The sequence below is a fragment of the Triticum urartu genome, chromosome 6A (genome assembly GCF_056163025.1).
Source record: "Triticum urartu cultivar PI428250 chromosome 6A, HENAU_Tu73, whole genome shotgun sequence".
Lineage (NCBI taxonomy): Eukaryota > Viridiplantae > Streptophyta > Magnoliopsida > Poales > Poaceae > Triticum > Triticum urartu.
This window is the reverse complement of record NC_141878.1, coordinates 280,779,498-280,795,509: the sequence shown is the minus strand read 5'-3', so window position 1 is coordinate 280,795,509 and position 16,012 is coordinate 280,779,498. Positions and strand designations below refer to the sequence as shown.

The window sequence follows — 16,012 nt, the reverse complement described above, 5'->3', positions numbered from 1 at the left end:
GTCCTAGGCTAGACCGTGCTAGAGACGCGAGCCTAGAACACTAACAAAATCACGGCGCTGCACGTAAATAAGGGAAAAGCACACTCTGGAACTTTTTTTTTTCGCTTTTTTTTTGCGCTCCTCTTTTTTTTTGTGCAAAAAATTACTATAATGGCGAGTGTCTCAAAACTCTTCCCTCGTCAAACTGATAGTATGGGTACGAAAAATTTTTTTCCACTTTTTTTTCGGAAATCAGGGCAGCGACGACGAAAAAGTGCGACAAAAAATCACTATGATGGCACGTGGCTCAAAAGACTCAGAAAAGCCTAAAAATAGGATAGGGAAAAAAAATTTTGCCCGAGAAAATTTTGGCCTAAAAACTGCCCGGGGGTCTCCTTTTTTTTTCCGAGACCTACGCAGGCAAGGAAACACGAATCGGAATTGAGATTGATCTCAAGAACAATCCTAATATGAGAATAACTCGGATTGGTGGTGAATATATGGTTGTGGTATATGGCAGCGGTGGTGGTATATGGTAGCGGTGGTGGTATGTGGTATATGGATAAGGAATCAGAGCGGTGGCGGATAAGCAAAAGTGGTAGATGGGCGATGATGATGGTGCGGCGGCGGCGTGACAAGTTATGACCAGAACCCAAAACTCTAAAAGACTAGACTCTAAGACCAGCAACTTGACACGACGATGCAACCGCAAATTCAACAAAGCAAAAACCCTAAAAAGATTATGCAAAGGCTCAGATTGGTTCGGATATGATGAACTAACCCTAATTTTTTTTGTGGCTTTTTCGTGGACTGTAGGTATGAAGAACAAACTCGATCTAATCTACAAAAAACTGTAAAATCTCACCGAGCAACCTGGAAATCTGATACCACTTGATAGAGGCAAAGGTGTCCCGATGTTTCGATGAGATGGTGGCTATCGTTTTCTGTGGGAGTCGACCTTGACGATCCGACTACGAACGTGCGAGACGTCGCGCCTTAGCAATCGCTAAACCAACTTCCGAGGGGTTATTGACCACGCCGGAGCACGATCAACCTGACCACGAGGGCCTGTTTCCTACGAGCAAACGAAGAACAAGCAAGAAGCTGAGATTGCAATCTGGATATTGCGAATATAAGATGAAAGCTTTATTGATCAAGGTGGGGTTCTGTGACGTCTTGGTCTGGTCGTTGGACACAAACGAAGTACGCGAAGTTGCAGCTATGGCGAACTTTTAATCTAAACAAAACCCCCCACTCTAAACGACGCCCTAAGGGCTGTATATATGGAGGAAGAGAGGGGAATTTCGTGGCCCTTGAGGGTGGGGTCCGAAACCAACCCTAACTCTTGTTTCCCCACACATACGGACTCTAAAAATAGCCTATACTTAAGTATTTCGAAATTACATGGGCCTGGCCCATTAATAAGGTGACGCAGCACCTAGAATAGCCTATGGACGAATATTATGAAGTGGCATCTTGTATATTTCGTCCAAGGCTTCATGCACTCCTTATGGCGGCTTCAAAGTCCTGAAATCATCACTTGTAACTCCGTTCTTGATCCCCTTGCGCATACCATCAACTCCATTCGTATTCTTGCTCCAATGTTCATCCTTCTCCAAGCTAGGACCTTCATTTGTAAGCAAAACAAATGTATCCAATTTAGGCAGCATCATAATCTCATGAACATTAGAATCATTACCAAGAAACGAAAGTACCTGGTAATTTAATTGGCGTGCGCGAGCTCTAGTAATTGGTCCAGTATATGTAACAGTAGGGGCTGTGGGTGTAACAATGGTATTGATGTCCTCATCAAATTCAGTTGGACAGTGATCTGACCTATGAAGAGAAACCAGTCAAAATTCTTGAGTTTGCCAGCCGAGTCACTCGTAGTAAGGTTATCAAGTTTTGCAAAGTTCAGTGGAGCCACCATAACGAGGATGAAGCCACCTGGGAACGAGAGGTTGATCTTCGCAAAGACCATCCACACCTATTTTCTAGCCAGCCCGAATCTCGAGGGCGAGATTCATCTTAAGGGGGGTAGATTTGTAACATCCCAAATTTTCAATTTGGAATGTTATACATAGGTCATTCATGCATATCATATTTTGTTGTATTTCGTTTCATGATCCTCGAAATTCTAAGCAACTCAAGGACCCTCGGAGAGAGTTGGGGATTTCACCATTTTCATATTTGAATTTTATCAAATATCGAAACGAGGATCATTGGTTTTATTAGTTTTCTCTCCAAAATATTTTCATACTAAAAGATATGATAGGAGATAATATGACATCTCCAAAATAAATGAAATATTGGAGGAAAAATATTAAAATCAAATATTAGATTTTATTCAGATTTTATTTCCATTTTATTTGCATAGGAAAAATACGCGTTTTTCAAAATTTCATTTCAGGCCCAAATAAATGTTCACCTTGTCCGGCATATTTTTAGAGGACGACGAAAATTTATTTCGGGATTTTTGGAGTCCGTTTAGTATTTCTTTTCTTTCTTTTTGTGCAAGATGAAATTATTTAAAAAAAGTCAACCAACCTACGGGCCGTGTCCGGCCCGGACTCCCCAGGCCAGGCAGCCTTATAAGCCGCCCGAGCCGCAGCCCACCCCACCTCCAGCCCGCCCGTGCCTTCCAAACCCTAGCCGCGCGCCGCGCCAGCCGCCGCCGCCATGCCGCATCGCCGCGCCAGCCGCCGCCATTTTTTTCTCGTTAGTTTTTTCAGTAAACCCTAGATCTAGATCGGGTTTTTTTTTAAAAAAATCGCTTTATTTCTTTAGATCGGTTTTTTTCGGTTTAGTTATTTAGCGGACGTTTGTCCGTACATTCGTTTTAACGAACGGTTTTTCGCCCGTGAGCCGCAGACAGCGAACGTTCGTTCGCTAGCCTGTTCGTCAGTTTTTCTTTTTCTCGGGTTTTTCGCGATTATTTTTTATCACGATTTCTGATCTGATTTTCGTCTTAGTTTATCTTTTCGCTCGTTTATCAGAATCAGACGATTCAAGTGCCTAGATCTTCGTCTCGAAACCCTCTTTCCGTTTAACCAACTTGAACAAGATTTTGGTACTGTAAAAATTTGATTTAAGTTCAGATTAGTAAACGGATCTTGCTTTCTTCGTAGTTTGAGTTTTGTTGCTCCGTTTGATTTGATTCTTTTTGCAAACCGGAGTTCTTAAGTTGAACTGTCTAGTTAGACCTTCTTAGATGAGTTTTACCCATTAATGTTTGATTGATTGCTTATGTATGCTATTGTTTGTTTGTGATAGAACACCCGGAGTGCGAAGCGTGCTACTACGAGTCCCTAGGTTTTGCGGATCATCGGCAAGGCAAGTAACACATTGATCATACTCTTTTCATACCCAGTTTTTATGATTTAGTTCCACTCCTCAAACACTGCATGATTAGGAAGTGTTTAACTTGTGGGTATTGGGAAGCAGATGATGAGGTAGAACCTATTACCTGTTTTATTATCAAACCCTCGGGAGTTACTTCTACGTTATGCCTTTATTGCTATGCTATGCTCGTAGACATGGATTGGGTGAGTGTATCCATGACAGATGTGAGTTGTTAATTATTGGTTAACTTAAGGTGGCAACTTTAATACACATCTGGGTGGATTGCTTGTTTGGGCACCTGGAGAATCCAGTGTTGTCCTAGGATATCCCGGAGTACCCGTGTGATCATCCTACGGTCCGCCAGCCAGGCTCAAAGGGATCTTAAGACTATTCATGCTAGAAACTTCCGTGTGCAGCCACAAGCCACTATGGGCTCTGGCATAGTATGAGTAGGTTGTGTGACCTCTTTCAGTGGTGGGATAGCAGATGTAGAGGGAAAGTAGGTGTAACTGTCCACCCAGAGTAAAGAGTTAATGCTTCTGAAAGACTGTGTCTCGGTCATCCGTTTCTCAAACACCATGTAGTGTGAGAAATCCAACGGGGGAGATCGAGTCTTGTGGGGAAAAGTGCGCAAACCTCTGCAGAGTGTACAAAATAATCATGGTTAGTCGTGTCCCCGGGTATGGACATCTTGAGTATCTAGTATTTGGATTATCCTATTGTATCTCATCACCCTAATTTAATTGGATGGGTTAATGAATTACTTTAATTGGTATTGAGTTGGGGGAACCTTCTCAATGACGTTTCAACTACCATGATAGTTAAAATAAAACTTATTCCTTTGTTGTAGGGAAAATTGGCTTTTCGCAAAAACATATTAACCATACAGCCTCCACCAGCCATATTGCATATAGCGTTAACATTATTATGTTCATTGCTCTACTGTGTTACATTGCCAGCATATTCCATGTGCTGGCCCGTTTTCGGGCTGCAATGTATCATGTTGTAGACTTTTCAGATGATGAGTAAGGTTCGCTAGGTCGTTGTCGTGCATCTCAGCTATGCCGTTGGAGTTGATGGACTCACTTTATCTTCCAAACCTTCCGTTGTTATCGTATTAGATGGCCTTAAGCCATATTATTGTAATAAGTTCTCTTTTGGAGACATGCGATGTAATAAGTGTGTGTTCGCTACTCTGTTATAAATCCTTCGAGTACTGTGTGTGTCAGCATTACCGATCCAGGGATGACACTGAAACACAGATACTTGACCGTTTGAGGTCGGGTCGCTACAATATTGCACCTGCCGAGATAGAAGATATTGATGTTACTATTAAGCTTGCCAATAGAGATACTATTTCACAAATTGGGATTGCCAGAGATGTTGAAGTCTTGTGTGGGAAGATAAAATATCCTACTGATTTCTTGTTCTTGCTTCCCCACAAGATAATTTTTATCCCATTATATTTGGTAGACCCTCTTAAATACTGTTAATGCTAAGATAGACTGCGAGAAAGACATTGTTACTGTTGGATTAGGGGATATGTCTCATGATTTTATTCATGATAAAGAATTGCCTAGTAAGGATGAAATTATTGGTCTTGCTTCTATTGTTGTGCCTCCTAATGATCCTTTAGAATAATATTTGCTAGACCATGAAAATGATATGTTTATGAATGAAAGAAGGGAAATAGATGAAGTATTCTTTAATCAAGGACCTATTTTGAAACACAATTTGCCTATTGAAATCCTTGGGGATCCTCCTCCACCTAAGGGTGATCCCGTGTTTGAGCTTAAACAATTACTTGATACTATGAAATATGCTTATCTTGATGAAAAGAAGATATATCCTGTTATTATTAGTGCTAACCTTTCAGAGCATGAAGAAAACAAATTATTGAAAACTCTGAAGAAGCACAGTGCCGCTACTAGATATACTCTCGATGATCTTAAGGGCATTAGTCCCACTCTATGTTAGCGTAAAAGTAAATGGAGAAAGATGCTAAACCAGTTGTTGATCATCAATGATAGTTAAATCCTAAGATGAAAGAAGTGGTAAGAAATGAAATACTAAAGCTTCTGGAGGCAGGTATAATTTAACCTATCGTTGATAGTCAATGGGTAAGTCCCGTTCATTGTGTCCCTAAGAAGGGAGGTATTACTATTGTTCCTAATGATAAGAATGAACTGATTCCTCAAAGAATTGTTACAGGTTATAGAATGGTAATCGATTTTCGAAAATTAAATAAAGTTACTAGAAAAGATCATTACCCTCTACCTTTTATTGTTCAAATGCTAGAAAGACTATCCAAACATACTCATTTTTTTGCTTTCTAGATGGTTATTCTGGTTTCTCTCAAATACCTGTGTCAAAAGACGATAAAGAGAAAACTACTTTTACTTTCCATTTTGGTACCTTTGCTTATAGACGTATGCCTTTTGGTTTATGTAATGCACCTGCCACCTTTCAAAGATGTATGACTTCTATATTCTTTGACTTTTGTAAAAAGATTGTTGAGGTTTTCATGGATGATTTCTCCGTTTATGGAAATTCTTTTGATGATTTCTTAAGCAGCCTTGACCGAGTTTTGCAGAGATGTGGAGAAACTAATCTTGTCTTGAATTGGGAGAAGTGCCACTTTATGGTTAATGAAGGTATAGTCTTGGGGCATAAAGTTTCTAAAAGAGGCATTGAAGTTGATAAAGCTAAAGTAGATGCTATTAAAAAGATGTCGTGTCCTAAAGATATAAAATGTATAAGAAGTTTCCTTGGTCATGCTGGTTTCTATAGGAGGTTTATTAAAGACTTCTCTATAATTTCTAGGCCTCTCACTAATCTCTTGCAAAAATATGTTCCTTTTGTTTTTGATGATGATTGTGTAGAAGCATTTGAAATACTTAAGAAAGCCTTGATTTCGGCACCTATTGTTCAGCCACCTGATTGGAATTTACTCATTGAAATTATGTGTGAAGCTAGTGATTATGCTGTTGGTGCTGTTCTAGGACAAATAGTTGATGAGAAATTAAACGTTATCCAGTATGCCAGTAAAACTCTGGACAGTGCCCAGAGAAATTATGCTACCACTGAAATTGAATTTACAGTTGTATTTGCATGTGATAAGTTCAAACCTTATATTGTTGATTCCAAAGTAACTGTTCACACTGATCATGCTGCTATTAAATATCTTATATGGAAAAGAAAGATGCTAAACCTAGACTTATTAGATGGGTTCTCTTGCTACAAGAATTTGATTTGCATATTATTGATAGAAAGGGAGTTGAGAACCCCGTTGCAGACAACTTGTCTAGGTTAGAAAATGTTCTTGATGACCCACTACCTATTGATGATAGCTTTCCTGATGAACAATTAAATATCATAAATGCTTCTCGTAATACCCCATGGTATGCTGATTATGCTAATTCTATTGTTGCTAAATTTATACCACCTAGTTTCACATACCAGCAAAAGAAAAAGTTTTTCTATGATTTAAGACATTACTTCTGGGATGACCCACACCTTTGTAAAGAAGGAGTAGACGGTGTTATTAGACATTGTGTACCTGAGCATGAACAGGAATAGATCCTACGCAAGTGTCACTCCGAGTCTTATGGAGGACACCACACTGGAGATAGAACTGCACATAAGGTATTGCAATCCGGTTTTTATAGGAGGTTCATTAAGGACTTCTCAAAAATTTCCTGGCCTCTGAATAACCTATTACAAAAAGATATTCCCTTTGTCTTTGATGATGATTGTGTAAGAGCATTTGAAATACTTAAGAAAGCTTTGATTTCTGCACCTATTGTTCAACCACCTGATTGGAATTTACCCTTTGAAATTATGTGCGATGCTAGTGATTATGCTGTAGGTGTTGTTCTAGGATAAAGAGTTGATAAAAAATTAAATGTTATTCAATATGCTAGTAAAACTCTAGACAATGCCCAGAGAAACTATGCTACTACTAAAAAGAAATTCTTAGCAGTTGTATTTGCTTGTGATAAGTTCAAACCTTATACTGTTGATTCTAAAGTAAATATTCACACTGATCATGCTGCTATTAAATATCTTATGGAAAGGAAAGATGCTAAACCTAGGCTTATTAGATGGGTTCTCCTGCTACAAGAATTTGATTTGCATATTATTGATAGAAAGGGAGCTGAGAACCCCGTTGCAGACAACTTATCTAGGTTAAAAAATGTTCTTGATGACCCACTACCTATTGATGATAGCTTTCTTGATGAACAATTAGCTGTCATAAATGCTTCTTGTACTGCTCCATGGTATGCTGATTATGCTAATTACATTGTTGCTAAATTTATACCACCTAGTTTCACATACTAGCAAAAGAAAAGGTTCTTCTATGATTTAATACATTACTTCTGGGATGACCCACATCTTTATAAAGAAGGAGTAGATGGTGTTATTAGACGTTGTGTACCTGAGCATGAACATGAATAGATCTTGCGCAAGTGTCACTCCGAGGCTTATGGAGGACACCACGCTGGAGATAGAACTGCACATAAGGCATTGCAATCCGGTTTCTATTGGCCCACTCTCTTTAAAGATGCTCGTAAGTTTGTCTTGTCTTGTGATGAATGCCAGAGAATTGGTAATATTAGTAGACGCCAGGAAATGCCTATGAATTATTCACTTGTTATTGAACCATTTGATGTTTGGGGCTTTGATTATATGGGACATTTTCCTTCCTCTAATGGGTATACACATATTTTAGTTGTTGTTGATTACGTTACTAAGTGGGTAGAATCTATTCTAACTAGTGCTAATCAGAACACTTCTATTAAGATGCTTAAAGAAGTTATTTTTCCGAAGTTTGGAGTCCCTAGATATTTAATGACTGATGGTGATTCACATTTTATTCATGGTGCTTTCCGTAAAATGCTTGCTAAGTACGATGCTAACCATAGAATTGCATCTCCATATCATCCTCAGTCTAGTGGTCAATTAGAATTAAGCAATAGAGAGCTTAAATTAATTTTGCAAAAGACCGTTAATAGATCTAGAAAGAATTGGTCTAAGAAACTTGATGATGCATTATGGGCTTATATAATTGCTTATAAGAATCCCATGGGTATGTCTCTGTATAAAATGGTTTATGGAAAAGCATGCCACTTGCCTCTTGAATTAGAACATAAGGCATATTAGGCTATTAAAGGGCTCAATTATGATTTCAAACATGCCGGTAAGAAGAGGTTATTTGACATTAGCTCACTTGATGAATGGAGAATCCAAGCGTACGAGAATGCCAATTTGTTTAAAGAAAAAGTTAAAAGATGGCATGACAAAAGGATACAAAAGTGTGAGTTTAATGTAAGTGATCATGTTTTGCTACACAACTCTCGTTTAAGATTTTTTGCAGGAAATCTTCTCTCTAAATGGGAAGGACCTTACATCATCGAGGAAGTTTATCGTTCCGGTGCCATAAAGATCAACAACGCCGAAGGGACAAATCTGAAGGTGGTAAACGGTCAAAGATTCAAACATTATATCTCAGGTACTCCCATAAATTTTGAGACCAATATAATTAATACTGTAACACCGGAGGAGTACATAAGGGATACTTTCCAGAATGTTCCACACTCCGAAAAGGAATAGGTATGTGGTATGGTAAGTAAACCGACTCCAAAACGTTTCCAATGATAAATTTTCTCCATTTTGGAATATTTAAAAAATTATGAAAATTAAAAGTAGTCCGAAAGAGACAAGAGGCCACCATAAGGGTGGAGGGCGCGCCCTACCCCCCTGGGCGCACCTCCGTCCTTGTGGCCACCTTGTGTGCCTTCCAGACTCCATTTTCTTGCATGATACTTCTTATGGTTGGTAAAAGTTCATTATATAATCTCCCGAAGGTTTTGACCCCCGTACCACGCAAATATTTCCTGTTTTTGTTTTGAGGTGTTTTCTGCCAGAGTTTTCAAGGCCAGGCATCATGTCATCCCTCTCCACCAATAAAGCGGGCGGCAATGCGTGGCTGATGAAGATAGAGATGAAGCGAGAAGAACTCGGGAAAATCAACAAGGATGATGAAATGAAGAAGGCCACGGAAGATCAAGCTCCGGCAGCCGAAGAAGAAGACATCCTTCAACCTTACTACGATAATCTTACTCCTACTGAAATTGAAGCTTTCAAGATCATTGAAATAGTTCGTGTGCAAAACAAGTATCTCACTTGTGAAAATATTCTGTTGCAGGAACACATCACCGCACTCAAGGGCATTATTCGCAAATTGGAGAATCTCCTACGCTCGATGTGTGACACTACTTCATCAACAACCCCATCATCACCTCCTTCGAAGGAAGAGATCTAAATACATGGGTATGGGCACTCCCCTTGGCAACTGCCAAGCTTGGGGGAGTGCCCCAGTATCGTATTACCATCACATCTTTATCTTTATCACTTTTGTTAGTTTGATACTTTTGGTTATGTCTTGATCTAGTAGAATAAAGTTTTAGTATGATCTAGCTTTGAGTTTTGCTTTATGTTCGCTCTATGTAATCGAGTCCGTGAGATATATAATAAAGAGTAGTTTTGAGTTAAGGGCTTTGTTTCTTGCTATGATCTTGAGGGAGTTAAATAAAAGAAAAAAATAAAAATAAATAGAAGGTTCATATATTGATCTTATGGAGAGTAATGACTTCACATATAAAGAGTATGATGAATAAAAGTTATTGAGAGTTGACAAACATAGTTTTGGTCATTGTTGCAATTAATAGGAAGTAATAAAGAAAGAGAGGCTTCACATATAAATATACTATCTTGGACATCTTTTTGTAATTGTGAGCACTCATTAAAATCTGACATGCTAAAAAGCTGATGTTGGACAAGGAAGACAACATAATAGGTTATGTTTTCTTATATCCGAATTGAAGTTATATTGTCATGGATCATCCAACATGTTGAGCTTGCCTTTCCCTCTCATGCTAGCCAAATACTTTGCACCAAGTAGAGATACTACTTGTGCTTCCAAACACCCCTAAACCCAGTTTTACCATGACAGTCCACCATACCTACCTATGGATTGAGTAAGATCCTTCAAGTAAGTTGTCATCGGTGCAAGCAATAAAAATTGCTCTCTAAATATGTATGATCTATTAGTGTGAGGAAAATAAGCTTTATATGAACTTGTGATATGGAAGAAATAAAAGCGACGGACTGCATAATAAAGTTCCCTATCACAAGCGGCAATATAAAGTGATGTTCTTTTGCATTAAGATTTCGTGCATCCAACCATAAAAGCGCATGACATCCTCTGCTTCCCTCTGCGAAGGGCCTATCTTTTACTTTTATCTTCTATCTTTATACAAGAGTCATGGTGATCATCTCCTTTCCCTTTTACACTTTTTCCTTTGGCAAGCATTATATGTTGGCGAGATCCGAATATATATATCCACTCGGATGTAGGTTTTCATATAGTATTATTGTTGACATTACCCTTGAGGTAAGAAGTTGGGAGGCGAAACTATAAGCCCCTATCTTTCTCTGTATCCGATTGAAACCTTGTACCCATAAGTATCGCATGAGTGTTAGCAATTGTGAAAGATTTTATGATAGTGGAGTATGTGGACTTGCTGAAAAGCTCTTTAATTGACTCTTTCCGATGTTATGATAAATTGCAATTGCTTCAATAACTAAGATAATAGTTTTTTAATTTTCAATGAAGTTTGTGACTCATACTTTACCTTGTGAATGAATTGTTACTTTAGCATAAGATATTATATGACATTATATGTAGCTGTCCTAAAGATAATCATGATGCCCTCATGTCCGTATTTTATTTTATCAACTCCTCTATCTCTAAACATGTGGACATATTTATCGATATCGGCTTTCGCTTGAGGACAAGCGAGGTCTAAGCTTGGGGGAGTTGATACGTCCATTTTGTATCATGCTTTCATATTGATATTTATTGCATTATGGGCTATTATTACACATTATATCACAATACTTATGCCTACTCTCTCTTATTTTATAAGGTTTACATGAAGAGGGAGAATGCCTGCAGCTGGAATTCTAGACTGGAAAAGGTGCAAAAATTATAGACCTATTCTGCACTCCAAAAGTCCTGAAACTTCAAAGAGCATGTTTTTGGAATATATAAAAAATATTGGGAGAAGAAAGTAGCAGAGAGGGGCCACCAGCCAGCCATAAGGGTGGAGGGCGCGCCCTACCCCCTGGGCGCCCCCTGACCTTGTGGGCCCCCTGGCAGGCCTCCGGTGCCCATCTTTGTCTATATGGTGTGTTTTGACCTAGAAAAAATTAGAAGGAAGCTTTTGAGACGAAGCGCCGCCGTCCCAGGCGGAACCTAGGCATAACCAATCTAGGGCTCCGCTGGAGCTGTTCTGCAAGGGAAACATCCCTCCGAGAGGGGGAAATCGTCCCCATCATCATCACCATCGATCCTCTCATCAAGAGGGGGTTAATCTCCATCAACATCTTCACCAGCACCATCTCCTCTCAATCCCTAGTTCATCTCTTGTATTTGATCTTGGTCCTAAAACCTTAGATTGGTACCAGTGGGTTGCCAATAGTGTTGATTACTCCTTGTAGTTGATGCTAGTTGGTTTACCCGGTGGAATATTATATTTTCAGATCCTTAATGATAATTAATACTCCTCCGATCTTGATCATAAATATGTTTTGTGAATAGTAACATTTGTTCCTAAGGACATGGGAGAAGTCTTGTTATAAGTAATCATGTGAATTTGGTATTCGTTCGATATTTCAATGAGATGTATGTTGTCTGTCCATTAGTGGTGTTATGTGAACGTCGACTACATGACACTTCACCATTATTTGGGCCTAGGGGAAGGCACTAGGAAGTAATAAGTAGATGATGGGTTGCTAGAGTGACAGAATCTTAAACCCTAGTTTATGCGTTGCTTCGTAAGGGGCTGATTTGGATCCATATGTTTCATGCTATGGTTAGGTTTATCTTAATACTTCTTTCTTAGTTGTGGATGCTTGTGAGAGGGGTTAATCATAAGTTGATAGGGGCTAAGGTGTCCCGATGTTTCGATGAGATGGTGGCTATCGTTTTCTGTGGGAGTCGACCTTGACGATCCGACTACGAACGTGCGAGACGTCGCGCCTTAGCAATCGCTAAACCAACTTCTGAGGGTTATTGACCACGCCGGAGCACGATCAACCTGACCACGAGGGTCTGTTTCCTGCGAGCAAACGAAGAACAAGCAAGAAACTGAGATTGCAATCGGGATATTGCGAATATAAGATGAAAGCTTTATTGATCAAGGCGGGGTTCTGTGACGTCTTGGTCTGGTCGTTGGACACAAACGAAGTACGCGAAGTTGCAGCTATGGCGAACTTTTAATCTAAACAAAACCAACGTCTAAACGATGCCCTAAGGGCTGTATATATGGAGGAAGAGGGGGGAATTTCGTGGCCCTTGAGGGTGGGGTCCGAAACCAACCCTAACTCTTGTTTCCCCATACATACGGACTCTAAAAATAGCCTATACTTAAGTATTTCGAAATTACATGGGCCTGGCCCATTAATAAGGTGACGCAGCACCTAGAATAGCCTATGGACGAATATTATGAAGTGGAATCTTGTATATTTCGTCCAAGGCTTCATGCACTCCTTATGGCGGCTTCAAAGTCCTGAAATCATCACTTGTAACTCCGTTCTTGATCCCCTTGCGCATGCCATCAACTCCATGCGTGTTCTTGCTCCAATGTTCATCCTTCTCCAAGCTAGGCCCTTCATTTGTAAGCAAAACAAATGTATCCAATTTAGGCAGCATCATAATCTCATGAACATTAGAATCATTACCAAGAAACGAAAGTACCTGGTAATTTAATTGGCGTGCGCGAGCTCTAGTAATTGGTCCAGTATATGTAACAGTAGGGGCTGTGGGTGTAACAATGGTATTGATGTCCTCATCAGAAAGTAATTGAAAGGTTGTTACTTACCAAAGCTCGTTTTACAAGTTCGGTGCAGCTCCTCTTTAACTTGCCACGCTCCTTGAAGATGTCCCCAATATCCCGTGTTTGGTCTTCATTGTTCCTCTGCATGTTCGCGCTCGTGGTTTCAAAATCTCAACATGGCAAGAAAAATATACTACTAGTAATACTCACGCATCTTGTGGGCAACATTAAAGCACCCGTCTGCCATGTTAGAGAATCTCCAACAGAAGCGCAATGCGTGACGCTTTAAAAAAGCGTTTACAGTGCTGAGATCGAGAAGTAGAGATAGAGAGTAGAGACTAGAGAGTAGAGGATAGTTCTCAGCATAGATATAGCATAGATAGATAAAAAATAGATAATTCAACTACTCCTCGTCGTCCGACTCCTCCTCGGTGATGTCCTCCTATGACGTCTCAATGTAGGCATGAAGATACCGATCATCGTCGGATTCCCAGGGCGACGCTGCTCCTAGCCTCATGTTGAATTGAGCGTCCGCTTTTCACGTACGCTTGTCCTCGTGATAGGAGGCTCACTCCGCCCTCCTCTTCTCCCTCTCCACCCTCCTTTGTGCGTAGAACTCGCCCTCGTTGATGATGTCCCGCGGGAAGCGTTGGCGCCACAACGCTATGGCTTCCTCGTCCATGTCAGCGATGCCAAGATGGTGCTCCCGCCTTCGGTTGTCGCGATGATCCTCGTTCGTGATAAGCTGCTGCAGAGGCGCGAGCTCCTGCGCCCGCTCCCACGTCGGCATGTTGGGGAAGTTCAATGTTCTATGAGGCCACATGAGGCACCACGCCGCCGCGTCATACGCGCGGGCGGCCTCGTTGGCGGTGTCAAAATTCCGGAGGCCGAGGCGCATGCCGGGGAACCGGATCTCAGCGGAGAAGCCGCCAGAGGGGCGCGCGCGGACGCCGCGGTATCCCCAAGTTTCCCGGCGACACGGCAGCATGGTGGCGCGGCGGCGGCGAGGCAGAAAGAGCGGGGAGAGAGTGGTGGCAAGGCACAGAGCGGGGAGAGAGCGGTGACAAGGCACAGAGCGGTGGGAGGGCGTTGGATTTTATAAAGCACGCCGGACGCCGCGCACCAAAACTAGCGTGCACCCGACCGATTTTTCCCGTGGGTGCGATCCTTTCCCGACGTCCCTGCTATCTCTACTCTCTTCTCTACTGTTATATTTATTTCATATTTAATATTTATCTCTACTTCTCTACTCTCTACTCTTTTTTTCTTTAAAAAAACAGAGTTGGTGATGATGGTGTGCCTGCCATCCTGCAATATAGGCCGTCCGATTTATATCCGACGAATAGGAAGGAAACTATGGCAATTTTGCAGAAAGATACCCACACCCCTCTCTAGATTTGCAAATAAGTCCTTCCCTCGTTCATACATTTCTCCCACAAGATAAACTATTCATACAAATGCATATTGATGCGTGCAACACATGGGCATCTTGCTAGTTCTAAAATACTTTTCATCATTTGCCACACTACTGGTTGCAGATGAAGAACCTACCCAAGCACATCGCGATACAGGAGCGACGCACAATTACAAGCTGATATTCTGTTGGACAATGGAGGCTACAACCAATTACTTTTACGAGAACAATAGCAATCAAGAAATTTGAAGGGTAGGTATGAACAAACTTGGAACTGCACATGTACTGCTAAGTGATTCAATACACACATTACCAATCGAGGAGGAGAACGATGGTCGCGGCGGCCTCTGTGCATCATGGTCGGCAACGGGAGTCAGCTCATTTTCCACGACGGCGGTGCTTCTGCGCTTGGCGTCGGCTTCCGGGAAGCAGATCTGAGATCATGGAAGACGGTGCCGGGGAAGAGGCTCCGTGTACGACGACAACGATGGACCGGCTCCAGTGCGGCATACGAGGTCGTCGATGAGGCAGATGCGTTGCGGTGGACGAGTGCGCCGATGTAGAAGGGGAGGAGTACGAAGGCTGTGGTGCCGTGGAGAAGTCTATTTTGCGGTGGGTATAGAAAATGGGGAGTATTCAGGTGTACTACTCTGGGTGTCGGGTGGGGTTGGCTGGGTAGGGTGAACCTGAAGTTACGAAAACAGCCCCCTACCAAGCGTCATCCGTATGCCTGTTCCGAAGGCTATGATGGTAACTTCGCACTGCTCTAATCAGGGTCGCGGAAGATTTTCCCGCCGACCTCAAAATTTTGTGACACTGAACTCCCCGTGTGGCGTGCTAGGTGATTGGGCTAAGCAACTAGCGAGTAGTACTAGTAACTACTAGTACTCCCTCCGTTTTTATTAACTTTGCATATTAGGTTTGACCGAAGTCAAACTTCCTAAAGTTTGACCAAGTTTATAGAAAAATATAAACATTTACCGTAACAAATATGTATGATGTGAAAGTACATTCAATAACGAATCTAATGGTATTTATTTGTTACTGTATTGTATATGTTAATATTTTTTGTTATAAACTTTCTGAGAGTTTACAAAACTTGACTTTGACCAATGCTAATACGCGGATTTAAATAAAACAGAGGGAGTACACATTTGTTTTCTTAGTTTGTACTGAATTAATCATTTGTTGTAATTGTGAAATAAATATATTAGGCTACTGACCTCGAATGTAATGGTCTATACAATTCAATAGTTGCAATCATTGTTGAATTCCAAGATGTATACGGGGTCTATAGTACTTCACAATATGCTCAAACTCACATAATCTCAATCAAGTGAGAATCTAAATGCATTTCATAGTTATTACTTTGTAG

At 40.9% G+C, this 16,012-nt stretch overlaps 1 protein-coding gene across 1 annotated transcript; it reads right to left on the bottom strand.

Moving 5' to 3' along the window:
- Positions 1–13,791: 13,791 nt before the first annotated feature.
- Positions 13,792–14,211, bottom strand: LOC147965006 (ethylene-responsive transcription factor ERF073-like). The gene has a single exon (XM_087530243.1). It carries the CDS (start codon positions 14,209–14,211, stop codon positions 13,792–13,794), a length of 420 nt encoding a protein of 139 aa, XP_087386369.1.
- Positions 14,212–16,012: the final 1,801 nt, after the last annotated feature.

What these genes read in the sequence shown, in the direction of transcription:
- LOC147965006 (XM_087530243.1), bottom strand. Translation starts at nt 14,211, where the DNA reads ATGCTGCCGTGTCGCCGGGAAACTTGGGGATACCGCGGCGTCCGCGCG.